General features: G+C 41.5%; 1 protein-coding gene across 5 annotated transcripts in view; it reads right to left on the reverse strand.

Moving 5' to 3' along the window:
- cep162 (centrosomal protein 162) overlaps window positions 1–19,271 on the reverse strand; it is a 137,491-nt gene that overhangs the window by 52,943 nt on the left and 65,277 nt on the right. For all 5 annotated transcript variants that reach the window (XM_041188619.1, XM_041188618.1, XM_041188616.1 and 2 more), the window contains one exon: window positions 1,425–1,553. In XM_041188619.1, coding sequence (XP_041044553.1) covers window positions 1,425–1,553 — 129 coding nt within the window. The remainder of the gene's footprint in view (window positions 1–1,424; window positions 1,554–19,271) is intronic.

The raw sequence follows: 19,271 nt of genomic DNA on the forward strand, positions 1-19,271 counted from the left end.
GGCAAAACAGGATAATAATGAGACAAATATAGAAACACAAGATGGGTCCAAAGGCAATTTTCATGGTTACAGCAGAACAGTTGTCCATCACAATCATTTTTCACAATTCCTTTACATGCTATATTAATGGAACCATGATTTTTCCAACCTACACATTATAATTTCTTTCTTACAAAATCAAATAGATCATATACAGAATAATGAGATATCTGCAAAAAACCAAAAATCTTAATGGCCTTTCGCCATTCAATGCTTTCCAATATATAAAACTAATTCATGCTACCCTTGTTTGCCACTCTAAGTATTAGATTTCTCTCAATACATCTCTGTTTTGTTTCAAGTAACCTGGGGTTCTAGCCAGTAAAGACTAGGCATCAGGGCCTGGTGGCTGAGTTTAGAGATCACAAGGAAGCAGAAGCTTGGTTGCAATGACAGTTAGCTTTGGAACATTGGGATTTGTTCTTGGTACTTATATTTGCTATAATACTTCGAGAGTCTTTTGTGCATCCTGAATCAATCATATCTCTGGGACATGGAGCACTGTGGACATAATCTTTTGTTTATATATAAATACAACATTAATGAACTATTCCAAAACTACAAATGATAATAGCATCCAATAGCTAAATAAATACAATTTTATATATACTCCATAGAAATCTCGAAGATGATTACATAAATATAAATTATTTAAATATCCAATGGATGAATGGTTTCAATATTATGAATGCAATCTATCTGGAATATTATAAGAAGCATAGACAGGGCCCAGTACCAGACCCAGACATAACACAGAACAGGTGAGTTCAAGAGAAAGAACAGTCTTCTAAGGCAGGATGTGAACATAAAATTTGACATGGAAAGCTTGTGAGAAACAACAGGATTGACGACAGTAAATCCAATCACGTTAAGCTTCTCAAGCACATACTAACAGCCTTAAGGTGGAGGGAAGTATGCAGCATATTAGTTTCCTGAGGTCAGTAATATTCATGAGGTGTGGAAAGTTGCATTGCAGTGTGCAAATAAAATTGCATTGATTTATTTCCTTGGAGTAGGAGAAATTTTATATTTACGGGAACATAATGGGGTGGGTGAGTAACCCTGCAGATTTAAAAAAAAAACTTGGCAGTAACTGGGACATATCTTTTGATGAAATATAATTGGGGAGAAAACAAACTGTGGGATTAAGGTCGTGTGCAGTATGATTTTTAAATAATGAAAACTGAAAATAAGCAATTAGACAAATTAAGAACAGGAGACTAATTCTGAAGGCAAAATATAAACAGAACACTCCATGCACGAGGCAGATACAAGAAATGACATTATAAAAAAAAATGACCATTTAATTTTTCCACTTAATAACCAAATAAAAACACAAGTACAACATTCAGATAGCAGAGAGACCAACATCTTTGTTCCAATACCTGATGGTAGCCTTGAATAAGAGTCTCTTGTTCCTGAACCTCCTTTTCAATTAACTTCAGCTTTTCTTCAGTCACAGGATCCAATGTTCCTCCAAATATTAATTTCTTCCTGGTCTCCAGGCTGCACAGCTTTCAAAAAAAAAATTGTACCATAAAAAAAAATGAAAAAAAGAAAAGCTCTCCAGGCAGATAAACTTGGATGCAGGAATTGGTCTAAATATGCGAATTGTGGTTTAGAGCTAGGTTAGGAGCAATTGTATAGGAGCTGGACTGGTTTGAGAACAATGTTTAGTTAGATCAAATTCAGCTGAGGAAGCTGGAATCTCAGAAACAGTATTCCCAATTTTTACAAAGGAAGACGGCTGTGGTTGCTGGAAGCCAATCACCTCAACCCTAGGACATCGCTGCAGAGGTTCCTCAGTTCTAAGCCTAACCACCTTCAGCTGCTTCAATGACTTTTCCTCCATCATAATATCAGAAGTGAGGACGTTCGCTGATAATTGCACAGTGTTCAGTACCATTCACAACTTCTTGGACATGGAAGCAGTCTGTGCTTACATGCAGCAAGACTGGACAACATTTGGGCTTGGGCTGATAAGCGCCAAGTAACATTCATACTAATCAATTCAGAAAATGGCCATTTTCAACAAGAGAGAATCAAACCATCTCCTCTTGACGTTCAAAGACATTACCAACACAGAATCCCCCATCATCAATATCCTGGGCGAGGTGCTTGCCATTAAGCAGGAACTTACCTGGGCCAGCCACATACATACTGTGGCCACAAGAGCAGGTCTGAAATGGGCGCAGGATGCAACAGGTGGTGGGGTTTTCCATCCCGCCACCCAGAGAGTTATCAGGGAATGCAACCAGAACAGTGGCCACTGCAGGGACTATAGGCAGTCACACAAGTTGAAACCCCTGAGCAATAATGCAGTTAAGTCCCAAGGTGTGACATGGCTGGGATGGGAGGCAAGGCCCTGAGTGGATTGGGATGTGGGAAAGAGAGAGTCTTGATGGAGAACTCAGCAAAGAAGGGATTGAGGAAGTGGGGGACAGTGAATGGGAAAGGGAGCCTGAAAGGAAGGGAGGTGGCCACTAACGGACCTCAACTGGGGCGATTGCAGGCTGGCCTCCTTAGGCCTTGCTTGCCCCCTGTAAAATTGAGAACAGGTTGGCAGGAAGGCTAACTGGATAATTTCAGTTCTGTTGAAGGGTCATGAGGACTCGAAACGTCGACTCTTTTCTTCTCCGCCGATGCTGTCAGACCTGTTGAATTTTTCCAGGCAATTCTGTTTTTGTTTTGGATTTCCAGCATCCGCAGTTTTTTTGTTTTTATCTTTTTGTTTTTATCTATATAGTTTTATGCCCTTCCCCTACGGGCCTGCAAATCCACTGCGGCCCATTAAATCTTGTCCTGGAAATCCAGCAGCAAGTAAACTCACCTCCTGACTTCCCAAAGCCTGTCCACTATCTACACAGCACAAGTCAAGAACTCTCCAGCTGGAAGTGTGCCACACATGGGCTGCAGCAGTTCAAGAAGTAACTCACCACTACCTTCTCAAGAGTAATTATAGATGGGCAACAAATGCTGGTGTAAGCAAATGAAAAAACAATCTTGATCATAATCCAGTTATTCCTGCTGGAAATTCATGTCTGCATCTTAGATCAGGACAAAGTTGGACTTAGCTGTGAAATGTTCATGATCCAATGACTTACAAGAATCCAGATCAAAAATCAGTAGCCAGTTGGGGAAAGTAGCAAAATGAAAAAATGAGTTGTGCCTCTCTGAGTCACTACCTTCTGAGCAAGAAATCAAAAGGAAAAATCACACACTTGCAAAAGTTTAAGTATGGCATAATGGTTTTGTTTCAGTTGCATTTGGACCACTCCAATACAATATGACACACTGATTTTGCTAGGATGACTGCAGGGCTTGTGTATCCAACCTACCCATTTGAAACTGAAGTGATCACAGAAGTAACATATAACAAAGCGATTCTTAAATAAAAAAATCTTCAGTAGGCTTATATTGCATTATATGAATGTGCTACAAACTATTAAACACAGAGCTTTCAGCTTGAAACTCAAAATTAGTTTGCTTAATTCACGGAATACACATGGTACTGTTATTTCAATATATGATGGGATAGTGAGAGAAAAAGATAGAATAATGTTCTGTTATCAAATTGCAATGGCGATTTAGGTTTTTACTTCTGCTTCATAAAGGTCATAGAGGTGGTGTAGTGATAATGGCCAGAATTTTTCCCTCGTTGGGTGGGCTTGGTGGGAGTGGGCGGTCGGCTCCACACCACGACTTCACACGGGCGGGCCAATTAAGGCTCGCCCAGAATGGATCACGAGCGGCAGTGCTGAGCGCTACCTGTGCGGGTGGGGGGGAGGGAGAGTGGGCCTGGCAAGCAGTTCACGCATGCGTGCAAAAGATTGCTTCAATCTCCTTGAGGCACGGAGCAGAGTCCCCGGAAGATTGAAGCACTTATTAGAAAAATTAATAACGACAATAAAAGTTTAATGAAACATCTCCCCTCATGTGACTGTGTCACATGAGAAGGGACATGTTTTTAAATTCAAAATAAAATTTTTATTTAATTTGTGTTAGCTTTAGGAAACCTCATCCCGCTCGTGGATGAGGTTTCCTAAAAAAATGTAAAGGCCACTTGGCTTTTTCACCTGCCCGCCGACAGTTAGGTTGGATGGGCAGCGTAAATTTCAAGTTACTTCGCTCGTTAATGGCCTCAATAGACATTTCAATTATCGGCAGGCACACAGCCAACTCCAGCGCACACCCACAGAATGAAATATCACACGAGTGCATGATGACGTTGGGACGCACACCCAATGTCATCACGCATCATATTACGCTTATGCGCATCAGGCGCGTGCCCACACACCAAAAGTAAAATTCTGGCCTATGTCACTGTACTAGTAATCCAGAGGCCCAGCTAATACTCTGGGGAAATGGGTTTAAATCTCACCATGGCAGCTGGTGGAATTTAAATTCCATTAATAAATCTAGCTAGTCTCATCAATGGTGACCATGATAATTATCATCAATTGTTGTGAAAACCTGGAAGGAGGTGTGAGACTGCACAATTCACTGAAATCTCTCAATAAAGAAAAGCTTTTTGTCTTAAAAAAAAAACACCCTTTCGGGAGGGAAATCTGCTGTCCTTACCAAGTCTGGCCTACACGCGACTCCAGATCCACAGCAATGGGTCTGCCCTCAGTTCAAGGGCAATTAGGAACGTACAACAAAAATGCTGGCCTCGGCTGTGACACCCACATCTCATGAAAGAATCGAGAACATAAAATCATCTCTCTCATTAACTTAGTCTTGTTAAATGTATCACTATCAACCAAAATACAATTAGAAATATGTTTAAATTATAAGTGTCATATCGGTGAAGTGCCATTTCACATAGGGCTCATAAAAAATATGCATGAGTTATATTAGTTTAGCAACTGATGATGATTTGCATGAATTGCAAATTATAGCTATTTATTGCATAGAAATACTGCAGATGCTGAAATTCTGAAATAAAAACAGAAAACACTCGAAATACTCAGCAGGTCTGCCAGCACTTTGGAGAGAGAAACATAATTAATGTTTCAGGTCACTGTACGTTTGATAGAACAGTTCTGAGGGCAGGTCATCAACCTGAAACACTGGCCTGAATTTTCCCGTCGGCGAGCAGCAGCCCCCAACGTCACCCCGGTCCCCTTAAATTTTTAGGAAGACGGACGGACAGTGAAATCAGCTGTCCACCCGCCGACCTGTCAATGGCCAATTGAGACCATTGACAGAATAATTAAGATAATTAAAGGCTCTGCCTGTCCAATCTTAAGGCTGGCGGGCAGGCCAGGAGCCCCAGCGGGCTTCTGATAATACATGAAACCTCATCCACTGGTGGGATGAGGTTTCATGTCAGTTTTTAAAAACATTAATACATTTTATGTGATATTTATTAACATGTCCTATCTCGTGTGACATTGTCACATAGGGGGACATGTTAATAATTTTTTTATTTTTCTATTTTTAAAGTTTTTTGGACTGTCAGTAATCTCCCTGAGACAGCATAAAACCCCAGCTACGCCTGTCTCTTTATGGGGTATGTGGAACATTCCTTGTTCCAGTCCTACTCTGGCCCCCCTCCACAACTCTTTCTCCGGTACATCGATGATTACTTCGGTGCTGCTTCATGCTCTCATCGGGACTTGGAAAAATGTATTAATTTTGCTTCCAATCTCCACCCCTCCATCACTTTCACTTGGTCCATCTCCGACACTTCCCTTCCCTTCCTTGAGCTCTCTGTCTCAATCTCTGGTGATAGACTGTCCAACAATATCCATTACAAGCCTACCGACTCCCATAGCTACCTCGACTACAACTCTTCACACCCCACTTCCTGTAAGGACTCCATCCCATTCTCTCAGTTCCTTCGCCTCCGTCGCATCTGTTCCGATGATGCTACCTTCAAAAACAGTTCCTCTGACATGTCCTCCTTCTTCCTTAACCGAGGTTTTCCACCCACGGTCGTTGACAGGACCCTCAACCGTGTCCGGCCCATCTCCCGCGCATCCGCCCTCACGCCTTCTCCTCCCTCTCAGAAACATGATAGGGTCCCCCTTGTCCTCACTTATCACCCCACCAGCCTCCGCATTCAAAGGATCATCCTCTGCCATTTTCGCAACTCCAGCATGATGCCACCACCAAACACATCTGCCCTTCATCCCCCCGTCGGCATTCCGTAGGGATCGTTCCCTCCGGGACACCCTGGTCCACTCCTCCATCACCCCCTACTCCTCAACCCCCTCCTATGGCACCTCCCCATGCCCACGCAAAAGATGTAACACCTGCCCCTTCACTTCCTCTTTTCTCACTGTCCAAGGGCCCAAACACTCCTTTCAAGTGAAGGAGCATTTCACTTGCATTTCCCCCAACTTAGTCTACTGTATTCGTTGCTCCCAATGCGGTCTCCTCTACATTGGAGAAACCAAATGTAAACTGGGCGACCGCTTTGCAGAACACCTGTGGTCTGGGCACAAGAATGACCCAAATCTCCCTGTCGCTTGCCATTTTAACACTCCACTCTGCTCTCTTGCCCACATGTCTGTCCTTGCTGCATTGTTCCTGTGAAGCCCAACGCAAACTGGAGGAACAGCACCTCATCTTCTGACTAGGCACTTTACAGCCTTCCGGACTGAATATTGAATTCAACAACTTTAGGTCTTGAGCTCCCTCCTCCATCCCCACTCCCTTTCTGTTTCATCCCCCTTCCTTTTGTTTTTTTTCTCCAATAATTTATATAGATTTTTCTTTTCCCGCCTATTTCTATTATTCTTAAATCTTTTATGCTCCCCACCCCCACTAGAGCTATACCTTGAGTGCCCTACCATCCATTCTTAATTAGCACATTCGTTTAGAAAATATCACCAACCTCAACACCTCTGTGTTCTTTTGTCTGTGACATCTTTTGATGATCTGCTCCTATCCTAACACCTCCCACCTCCACTTCTCCCCCCCCACCACCCCACCTTAAACCAGGTTATGTTTCCCTCTCCTTGTAAAGAAAGATCAGTTCTGTTGAAGGGTCATGAGGACTCGAAACGTCAACTCTTTTCTTCTCCTCCGATGCTGCCAGACCTGCTGAGATTTTCCAGGTAATTCTGTTTTTGTTTCCTTGAGACAGCACTTTGTCTCAGGGAGCAGTGCGCTCTTTGACAGCTGGGGATTTCCTCCCCCCCCGCATGGGAAGTGCATAGCGCTTCCTATCGGGCAGGCCGCTGGGCGGGCCTTAATTGGCCCGCCCACTCAAAATGGCAGCGGGCCCCATTTCGGTGGCGGGGGTCGGCTGTCCACCCACCGCCGAGCTGGTGGGGCCCGCACGCCCACCAAGGGCAAAATTCTGCCCACTAACTTTATTTCTCTCTCCACAGATGCTACCAAACCTGCTGAGTATCTCCAGCAGTTTCTGTTTTTATATCCATCATGTACTTGACCACGGGAGGTCTCATTTTAAAATCTTTGTTTTTATTCCAAGGCTTGATTCTTTAAGCGACGCAAGGCAACAGCTAAAGCAAAAGTCTTGTACTTCAAAACTGGAAATATTTTGGAACATGGATTTTCTTCCTTGAAGTACTGCTTTAGATTTGATCTGTTTAGTTTTTATTCATTCATGGGATGTGGGTTTCGCTGGCTGGGTCAGCATTTATTGCCCCTCCCTAGTTGCACTTGAGGAGGTGGTGGTTAGCTGCCTTCTTGAACCACTGCAGTCCATGTGGTGTAGGTACACCCACAGTGCCGTTAGGAAGGGAGTTCCAGGATCTTGACCTGGCGACAGTGAAGAAACGGTGATATATTTCCAAGTCAGGATGGTGAACGACTTGGAGAGGAACTTCCAAGTGGTGGTGTTCCGATGTATCTGCTGCCCTTGTCCTTCTAGATGGTGGTGGTCATGGGTTTGGAAGGTGCTGTCTAAGGGCTCTTGGTAAATTCCTGCAATGCATCTTGTAGATGGTACATACTGCTGCTACTATGTGGAGGGAGTGAATGTTTATGGATGTGGTGTCAATCAAGCAGGCTGCTTTGTCCTGGACAGTGTCAAACTTCTTGTGGGAGCTGCACTCATCCAGACAAGTGGTTTACCCATGTCAGAATTGTCCCATTTACACTATTTTTGCAGCTCAGTGAACCTCCTCCACAACTGAAAAATTCAGATTTATTTTCCATGATCACAGCTGAATGATGGTGCTGGAATCCTTTTGCGTACACAATGGTCTGACACATTAATACAATTATGCTTTCCTCATACATCAGATGAAGTTTCAGTAAGATGCATCTGCTGACAAAACTCGCCAGTGCTAAAAATGCATTAAACAAGAGTCAGTTTGGCCCGAAGAAAATAAAGGTCCAATGGCACCATTTCAAAAGGAACAAGTGCTTCTGCAAGTGTCCTGGGCGACATTCCTTCCATAACCAATACCATCAAAAACAAAAGTTAGTTATCATGTTGCAGTTTGAGAGATTATGGTCTGCATAAAATGCTATCTTCATTTTCCTACAATAAAACAGTTGCTTCAGGACAAATTGATAAAATTGTTAAAGTATGTGGGGGCCTTGGTTTTATAAACAAAGGTATTGAATACACGTTCTGATAGAGCTTCATAAATTACTAGTTTGGATTGAGCTGGAGTATAATGTTTAATTCTGGGCACCACAATTTAGGAAAGGTGTAAGTGCCTTTAGACAAGATCCAGAGGAGATTTATGAGAAAGATATGAAAGACTTCAGTTACATGGAAAGACTGGAAGAGCCAGGATTGTTTTCATAGAGCCAAAAAGGTTAAGGATAAATTTAATGCAGATGTTCAAATTTCTAAGCAGCTTTGATGGAGCAAATAAAGAGAAACTGTTTCCAATGGCAAGAGAATTGGACCCAAATTTAAGATAATTGGTAAAAGAACCAGAGGGAAGCCGAGGAGGTTTTGTTTAAAAACGCATCGAGTTATGATGATCTGGAATGCACTGCTTGAAAGGATGGTGGAAGCAACTTCCAAAAGAGAATGGGATATATGCATGAAAAGTGAAGCACTGCAGGGCTATAGGAAAAGCAACAGGGGATTAACTGGACAGTTCTTGCAAAGAATCGGAACTGGCAATATAACCCGAATGATCTCATTCAGTGCTATTATGATGCTATTTGACATGGAGGTAAGTCCATTGACACCTTGCAGTGTTTTCCCCTAAAAACAGGCATTTTATTTGTTATAACATTTCAAGTCACTTTGGTTGTAATATAAAGCTCATTGCATTTTATGCATTTCTTCCATCTATGAGGTTTGTAGTAAAAAAAAATCAACATGTCATGAAGCTATTAATGTATATAATACTATTGGAAATTTGTTTTTAAAAATAGAGGTTTAGTCTGTGGATGTGTCTTAATTGAATTAAAGCCAGCTAGGCTGGGTGCTTTGATGTATACTAGTTTTGAGATGTAAGAGAGGTAGAGTGCATTTGCATTTTATTGAATAGAGCATTCAAGAAGGGGAGTGAAATCTTGCACCTAGCTAGCAGAGTCTAAACAGTGTTTATATTACTAATAAAACTGGTACTATAAAAGTGGTTTTATTGTTAGGAGAGGTGGAGTTCAAAGGGGCTGGTGATACAATGGGCAGAATATTCTGCCTGTCGGGTGGGCGGGCCTGACCCAATCTCCAGGGGGCGGGGAGACGATCCCTGCCGGAGAAATGGGCTCCGCCGACATTTTATGTGGGTGGGTCAATTAAGGCCCGCGCAGCATGAGGTCCGGCAGGATGCGTTATGCGCTCCCTGTGCGGGCGGGGGAGATTCCCTAAAAGCGAGAGTGTGCTCTTTCGCGCATGTGCACGAAAAAGTGCACATCTTCCTGAGGCCAAGTGCTGCCTCAGGGAAATCGCTTCCACTTTTAAAAATATTAAAAATAGAAAAAAAAAATTCCCTAACATGTCACATGAGATGGGACATGTTCATAATTAACAAAATAACTTTATTAAAAATTTAAAAACCCTGCACGATAACCTCATCCTGCCCGTGGATGAGGTTTCATGTTTTATCTGTTTGCCGCCGGGGCTCCTGGCCTGCCCGCCAACCTTAAGGTTGGATGGGCAGGTACACTAAATACTTTAATTGATCTGTCAATAGTCTCAATTGGCCATTGGCAGGTTGGCGGGCCCACAGCTGATTTTGTTGCGGACCTGCCTTCCTGAAAACTTAAATTGACTGGGATGACGTTGGGGGTTCCGCCCGACATCATCCCGCGTCATTTTATGCATCAGTGAGCGGGCCCTGTCCCCTGCTCAACAACGGCAAAGTTCGACCCAGTGAGAAATTACATTCAATGAGATCTGCTAGGTATAACAGATCGCAGTTTTGTGTGTGCAGAGCAGAGGCAATGTAACATCTAGCTTATAAGTCTACCACTGTGTCTGCTAAGGAACCAAAGTGAAAGGAATCTCATTTTGAATTTGTAAGGTGAAGATTCTTTGCCTGGTGTCTGCTTAAAGTCTATGGGTTGCTGTTACATTAATGGAGATTATTTGTAGTAGTAATTTGTAGCCATGTGTATATATTTAAATTGTGTAAATTAATAAATGTCACATGTAGTTTGAAACAAAAACCTCTCGAGAACTGGCGGTCTGATTCCTGAATTTAGAGCTGCATCTCAAACATACCATTAAAAAATATAGGTTATGGCAGTTGTTTTAAGTTTCCCTTTGGGATTTTTAAATAACTCAGCTTTACCAACTGCTGTGTCATAACAAACAAAAATAATTAAATGATCACCACAAATGATACAATTGTAACTATGGCTACCTATGATGTATTTACACTGAGTAAGAGATATAAAAATGTTTACCCTTTTCATTTTATTATGAAGAAAAGAAATTGCCATTGATTTCGAATACAAATTAACCATAAGTTTAACTTTAATTATATTTAAAATATATGAAGGAAAATATTTTATATTTTAAACCAATGTAATGATAAAATAGGGCTCAGAAATAAAGGCTCCTGACATCTCTGCAATTTCGCATTAGAATTCAATTACAGAATCCATCAAATCTGAAATGGTGTGCAATGTGTGCATAAGTTCTCAGAAGAGCATTTGGCAAGCTGGGCTAAATGTTGTAAAAATAAAATTAGATGCTCTTATGTATTCCTAAGCAACTAAGCTTTGCTACAATTATCTATTGAGATATCTTTTAAATATCAAATTCTAAATTAAAAAACAGTTATGCCACTGTATTTGCAGTTGGTGAAATGGTTTCTTTCTGCAGAGTTGAACAATTTGCATATTCATATATAGAAGGAATTAGATTATTCATGAGACGCATATTTCATACAGCACCAACTTCAATGAACTGCAAAAATGGATATGATTAATACCAAAATAGGAACAAAACTGTGACATTTGTTATTGGCCATGATCTAGCCTGAGACAAGTTTTGGACATCATGTTATTCACAGTAGAGGACAATTTAATTATTAGGTTAATTTCCTTTAATTGGTATAATTAAAAATTTAAAATGTTAGAAATCTGTAACAAAATTAGCTGACCTGCACTTTTCAGGAGTGGTGGTTCCACACTGGGCATTTATTTGCTGTTTTAATTTGAGATCTGATCCACAGGCTCTACGCTTTCAACTTCACCCACCTCTCCTATTTCTCTGGGTGTGCCTCACACTGCCTTAAATATGCACGCATTCTTTCAAATATTTTTAATGCTCCTTTTCATTGCCTGATGATAAATCATCTCAGTCATTTAACAATGTCTTACTTTTCTTTTAAGCTGATCATTCCAGTGTTTCAGGCTATTGTTTTTTCCATTTGTCTTCCATTAGTGCTGATTTTATCATAAAGCTTGTTTATTTTTCATTTTCCAGTTCTGAATGGCCAACCCGAAGCCATCATCCTGTCTGTCCTCTCCACAAATGCTGACTGACCTGTTGTATGCTTCCAACATTTTGTTTGTATTAATATCTGTGCCACAATACGAGAATGTGCTTGAACTATACTAACAGGAGGATGGCTAAAATAATACACCATCCAAACAGTTTAAAGCTCTCCAGTGCATCTCATGATGGAAGTTCATCAAATACTCTGGTTAAATGATAATTGCGATGATTTGCAGATGCAGAACTGGGAGTAACAAGCAATTTAAAAAATAGATTTCTTAAAAGTAGAGTTCTCTTTTGTTACAATCTCAACAATCCATTCCTGCATTTTCCTTCCCTAAAAGGGTGCAAATGTACAGAGGAAATTTAAGATCATGATCAGTTTGTTATTACTTACAGATCAAGACTGAACTGCACAAGCAATAAGTCAAATAACCAGTTAATCAGTTTTTGCAGGTGTTGGTTGAGGAGGAACACTTCCCCAAACACTGGCAGCACTATTGCTCATTACTGAAAATTGCCATGCATTGTTCCACTGTGGAACATGCAATTCTGGGACTTTGGTTCAACATCTCACCTGAAGGACAGTACTTTAATAATACAGCACTCCCTCAGAGTTGGAGTAACAACCTAATTTATGCATTTAGGTCAAAGTGCTGGAGCCACAGTTATTTACAATATATCTGAATGACTTGGATGGGAGAAGTGAATGTACTATCGCCAAGTTTGCGATGACACAAAAATAAGTGGGAAGGCAAGTGGTGGGGATGACACAAAGAGTCTACAGAGGGATATAGACGGGTTAAGTGAGTGGGCAAAACTTAGCACATGGAATATAATGTGGGAAAATGTGAGGTTATGCACGTTGGCAGGAAGAATAGAGGAGCTGAATATTATTTAAGTGGAAAAAAACTGCAGAAAACTGCAGCACAGAGGGATTTGGGAGTCCTCATATATGAATCACAAAAAGCTAGCATACAAGTTCAGCAGGTAATAGGGAAGTCAAATGGAATATTGGCCTTTATTTCAAAAGAAATGGAGCATAAAAATCGAGCAGTCTTGCTAAAACTATACAAGGCACTAGTTAGACTACACCTAGAATACTGTGAGCAGTTTTGGTTCCCTTATCTAAGGAAAAATATAGAGGCATTGGAGATAGTTCACAGAAGGTTCACTCAGTTGATCCCGGGGATGGAGGGATTTTCTTTGAGGAGAGGTTGAGTAGGTTGGGTCTGTACTCATTGGAGTTTAGAAGAATGAGAGGCAACCTTATTGAAACATATAAGATTTTTAGGGTGCTTGATAGGGTAGGTGCTGAGGATGTTTCCTCTTGTGGGAGAGTCTAGGACCAGGGGGTATAATCTCAGAGTAAGGGGTCGCCCTTTTAAGACAGAGATGAGGGATTTCTTCTCTCAGAGGGTGGTGAATCTGTTGAATTTTTTTTACTGCAGAGGGCTGGAGAGGCTGGTTCCTTAAGTATATTCAAGGCTGAGATAGATTTTTAACCAGTAAGGGAATCAATGGTTAAGGGGAAAAGGCAAGACAGTGGAATTGAGGGTTATCAGATCAGCCATGATCTCATTGAATGGCGGAACAGACTTGAGGGGCCGAATGGCCTACTTCTGCTCTTGCATCTTATGGTATTGGGACTTGAACTCAGTGCTCTTAGTGAGAAACAGAAGTGCCATCAACTGAGCTGAGCTCACAGACAGAAAAAGGATGAAGTGGAGAGAAGAAAATTAGAAGAAAGAGAAGAAACATAGTTGAGCAAGAAAACAGAAAGTGAGCTCTCCGTCTAAGACAGAAAATACAGATTGCTAGTAAGTAAGTGTACTTGGATGCTTAAAGCACGAATAAGATCAATTAAAAGGAATATTTAGCAACAGAAAATATAAACTGCAGAAGCATGAATTCACCCTGGAAGGTGAAAAAAGATTCCAAATGCAAGTGTATAGGATGTTCACAAAGAATAGAAAAAACAGACGGAGTAGAAAACTTGAAAATTAAGGAAAGCAAATTGTTATTTTTGGAGAAAAAATAAATTAAATAATTGAATTTCATTAACAGATTTGTAGAGATTGAATTAACAATAGGGCCTGCCAGAGATTCACCAGAGCAGGCATGAATGTTAATATATGATGAGCTGCAGACATTTTCAAATCAACCCAACATAAACTAAGAATTAGTTAATGGAAGTGATGCAATAGAATCAATTAATGTGGTACAACTTTGTTGTTTTATTTATAAATGCATTACGGCTGATTTTCAGTACGTATGCTCGCATTTGGGAGCCTCATCCACCACAAACACACATCGGAAAAAGTAAGACACTTCTATGATTCTCCATCTGTTAAAAATGAGAACATTAACATACGATAACAATTGTAATACATTGTATCACTAAGTCCAATTCAAAAGTACTTAATTGACTGAGGACGTGAAGATGATTTGCAAGTTTCTCCTTTAATTTTTTACAATTCATTCATGGGTTGTGGGCTTCGCTGGCTAAGCCAGCAATTATTGCCCTCCAGAAGGTGGTGGTGACCTGCCTTTTTGAACTGCTGCAGACCCACAGTATTGTTAAGGAGGGTGTTCAAGGATTTTGCCCAGCAACAGTGAAGGAACGGTACTATATTTCCAAGTCAGGATGCAGGGATCTTCCAGGTGGTGACGTTCCCATGCATCTGCTGCCCTTGTCCTTCTAGATGGTGATGGTTCTGGGTTTGGAAGGTACTATCCAAGGAACCTTGGTGAGTTCCTGCAGTGCATCTTGTAGATGGTATACACTGCTGCTACTGTGCATCGGTGATGGAGGTAGTGAATGTTTGTGGATGGGGTGCCAATCAAGCAGGCTGCTTTGTCCTGGATGGTGTCCAGTTTCTTGAGTGCTGTTGGAGCTGCACTCATCAAGGCAAGTGGAGAATATTTCATCACACTCCTGACTTGTGCCTTGCAGATGGTGGTCAGGCTTTGACGAGCTAGGAGGGGAGTTACTCACTGCATGATTCCTAGCCTCTGACCTGCTCTTGTAGTCACGGTATTTATATGGCTAGTCCAGTTCAGTTTCTGCTCAATGGTAACCACCAGATTGTTGATAGTGGGGTACTCAGTGATGGTAATGCCATTGAACATCAAGGGGTGACGGTTAGATTCTCTGTTGTTGAAGATGGTCATTACCTGGCACTTGTGTGACACGCATGTTACTTGCCACTTGTTAGTGCAAGCCTGGATATTGCTCAGGCTTGCTGCATTTGGACATGCACTGCTTCAGTATCTGAGGAGTCACGAATGGTGCTGAGCATTGTGTAGTCATCAGCAAACATCCCCACTTCTAACCTTACGATGGAAGCAAGGTCATTGATGAAGCAGCTGAAGGTGGTTGGGCCAAGGACAGTTTCCTGAGGAGCTCCTGCAGTGATGTCCTGGAGCTGAGATGACTGACTTCCAACAATCACAACCATATACCTTTGTGCTAGGTATGACTCCAACCAGCGGAGAGTTTTCCCCCTGATTCCCATTGATGCCAGTTTTGCAAGTGCTCCTTGATGCCACACTTGGTCAAATGCTGCCTTGATGTCAAGGTCAATCACTCTCACCTCACTTCTGGAGTTCCGCTCTTTTGTCCATGCTTGAACCAAGGCTGTAATGAGGTCAGGAACTGAGTGGCCCTGGTGGAACCCAAACTGAGCATTATTGAGCAGGTTATTGTTAAACAAGTGCTGCTTGATAGCGCTGTTGATGACCCCTTCCATCGAGAGTAGACTGATGGGGTGATAACTGGCTGGGTTGGATTTGTCCTGCTTTTTCTGTACAGGACATACCTGGGCAATCTTCCACTTAGCCAGGTAGATGCCAATGTTGTAGCTCTACTGGAACAGCTTGGCTAGGGCATAGCAAGTTCTGCAGCACAATCTTCAGTACTATTGCCGGAATATTGTCAGGGCCTTTCTTGATGTCATGTGGAGTGAATCGAATTGGCTGAAAACTGGCATCCGTGATGCTGGGGACCTCCAGAGAAGGCCGAGATGGATCATCCACTTGGCACTTCTAGCTGAAGACTGTTGCAAATGCCTCAGCCTCATCTTTGGCACTGATATGTGGGATCCTCCATGATTGAGGATGGAGGTATTTGTGGAGTAAATAGTTTAGTTGTCCACCAATGCAGGACTCCAGAGCTTAGATCTGTGGGGGGGGGTGGGGGTGGTACTTGGCAATCAGCAGGAGGTTTCCTTACCCTTGTTTGACCTGATGCCATGAGACTTCATGGGGTCTGAAGTAAATGTTGAGGACTCCCAGGGCAACTCCCTCCCAACTGTATACCACTCTGCTGCCACTTCAGCTGGGTCTGTCCTGCCGGTGGGACAGGGCACACCCAGGGATGGTAATGATGGTGTCTGGGACATTATCTGTAAGGTATGATTCCGTGAGAATGACTAAGTCAGGCTGTTACATGACTAGTCTGTGAGACAGCTCTCCTAATTTTGACGCTACCTCCAAATGTTACTAAGGAGGACTTTGCATTGTCATTTCCGGTGCCTTGGACGATGCCATGTGGTCTGTCCGGTTTCCTTCCTTTCATACTTTCTAGGCATTTAAAAGTCAACCACATTGCTGCGGAGTCACATGTAGACCAGACCAGGTAAGGACAGCAGATCACCTTCCCTAAAGGACATCAGTGAACCAGATGGGTTTTTATGACATTCGATAATGTTTTCATGGTCATCATTAGACTTTTAATTTCAGATTTAAAGAAAAAATTGAATTCAATTTTCACAATCTGCCACTGTGGGATTTGAACCCAGGACCCCAGAGCATTACTCTGGGTCTCTGGATTACTAGTCCAGCGAAAATACCATTACGCCACCACCTCCCCATAAATGAATAATCCAAAGAACACGAATTAAAACCCACCTAAGGCAGTTTGAGAATTTATAATCAAATAAAAAAAATTCTTGAAATAATAAGCTGCTATTATAAAAAGTGGCTACAAAGCTGTGGGAGTATCCTAAAAACCCAACAGGTTTACTAATGTCCTTTAGTAAAGGAAACCTGGTGTCCTTACATGGTCTGGCCTAATGCGACTTCAGTCCCACATCAACAAGGTTAATTCTTAATTGCCCACTGAAGTGACTCACAGCACTTTAGGAAGGCAGCCCTGCCACCACTTTCTCAGAACAATTAGGGATGGACAATAAATGCTGGCCTGGCTAGCGATGCTCACATTCCATGAACAGATATAATGAAAAAAAAAATGCAGGCCAAGTCCACATTCGACAAGTGAAAATTAAAAAAAAAAATAGCACAAGAATAGCATCCATCACAACCAGGGTCCACGATACAATTAGCTTAAGGATATTGGATAACCTGCATCAGCACGTATGGCTACAAAGAGGCAAAATTCAAAGGAATGGGGAAGTATTTTTTTTTAAAAATTACCTGTGTGAAAGGTACCGAATTTGCAAAATAAATATATATCTACGAAAAGTACAAACTGAATGAGTATTTCAAAAAATAGATAAAAAATAAAATTGAAAGTAAACAATTTGGCAATGTATAAGAATTTCCTAAAACAGATTATAGCATCCATCAGAAGTGGAAAGAGAATGTTGACAAGCAATTAGCTAAAAATGGTAAAAATAATAAAAGACTTGCCCAATTATAAACATTAGTTGTTGAGAAAATTAAAAATTTACAAGGCACAATTGAAGTGCCAGTTGAAGGTAAAATATTCAATTATTATTTTGAGAAGTATTCATTAGCAAAGATGCTAACTTATTATCTCAGCCATATCGTCAAGAATTTTGAAATTAGCCTGGAGAACTTGGTGGATTTTGGGTGAGTTAAGACCAACAATATCTCGAGCCATATGGTCTATACCCCAGGGTACTGAATAAGAAAGACTACAGAGTAAATTTGTGTGTATTCTTACTGAGCACTAGTAAAATTCAGCACTAATGGAAGAAGCAAATGTTATAACTAAAATTCATAAAAGGAACCACTTGATGGAGGTAGCTGGAAGTGCATTAAAATGAATTGGCAAAATAATTCAATCTATTCAAAGAGATAGACTGCAGGAGACCTGTAAAGGCCATAGCTAACATTGATTTGGAGGAAATAATTATGTCTAACAATCCTCCCCAACTCTTTTGAGAATGACACAGATAAAAGTAGATAACATGTAGACATCCAGAAAGTTCTGGATTATATTCCAAATGAAAGACAGCTATTTAAACTAAAATTAAAATAAGTTTTTTTTTCCACAGAACTAAAAGTTACAGGAATTCAAAGTTGTACTTTGATTTTAAAAAAGTTGTTTTAAGAAACCGAGACCATTTGGAAGAGCTGTAATATCAGGGTAGAAATTGTGAAACACAGCAGGGGTGCCCCTGGCATGGCTGCACAATCTCATATCCCTCATTTGGGAAAATGAGTACATGCCTGGAGATCTTAGGAATGCTATCAACGTGACTACATTCAAGAAGGGAGCCTACTCCACAATGACATGCAAGCTGTGATCCTTACCGATGGAACCACCACAGACCCTATCTCAGTGAAAACCGGGGTCAAACAAGGCAGTACCAATGCAATAACACTTCTCCATTTTCCTCTCTGCAATATTGCACCTCGTCTTCAACAAATTACCCAAAGGCATGGAGGTAGTTTACAGAACAGATGGGGAAACTGTTCAACCTATGCCAACTTCAACTCAAAACCAAAATCACTTCAACTTCAATCACTGAGCTCCAGGACGCAGATGATATATTTGTGTGCTCACTCAGAAACTGAGCTCCAGGTCATTGTCTCTGAGGCATATGAGAAAATGAGGTTTCAGTAAACATCCAGAAAACTACGGTCCTCTTCCAACCAGCTCCAACAGCACAATATCTCCTTTCATTGAAAATCAATGGCGAGATCAATCCTGGAAAATGTGGACCATTTTTCATATCGTGACAGCCTCCTCTTGATGAAGGCAGGTACAGATAACGAAATTCTTCATCACTTCCAATGCACCAGCTCATCCTTCAGCTGAGGAAAATAAAATTTGAGAACCAGGATCTCAAACTTGAGACAAGGGTCATGGTTTACCATGCAGTGGTAATCCCTGGGCTCCTGGATGCTTTGAAGGTTTGGGCAACCTACAGCTGGTGCCTCAAAGTACTGGAGAAGTTCCACCAGCGGTGCCCTCGCAAGATCCTCCAAATTGGTGGCAAGAAAGGCGGTCCAACAGCAGTGTCCTCTCCCAAGTCAACATGCACAGCATTGAGGTGCTAATCACTCAAACCAGCTCTGTGGGACATGACATGTCATTTGTATGCCTGACACCAGACTCCAGAAGCAACTACCCTACTTGGAACTCGGTTGTGGTAGGACACTCCCAAGAGGACAACAGAAA

Source organism: Carcharodon carcharias, chromosome 5, assembly GCF_017639515.1.
Source record: "Carcharodon carcharias isolate sCarCar2 chromosome 5, sCarCar2.pri, whole genome shotgun sequence".
Taxonomy (NCBI): domain Eukaryota; kingdom Metazoa; phylum Chordata; class Chondrichthyes; order Lamniformes; family Lamnidae; genus Carcharodon; species Carcharodon carcharias.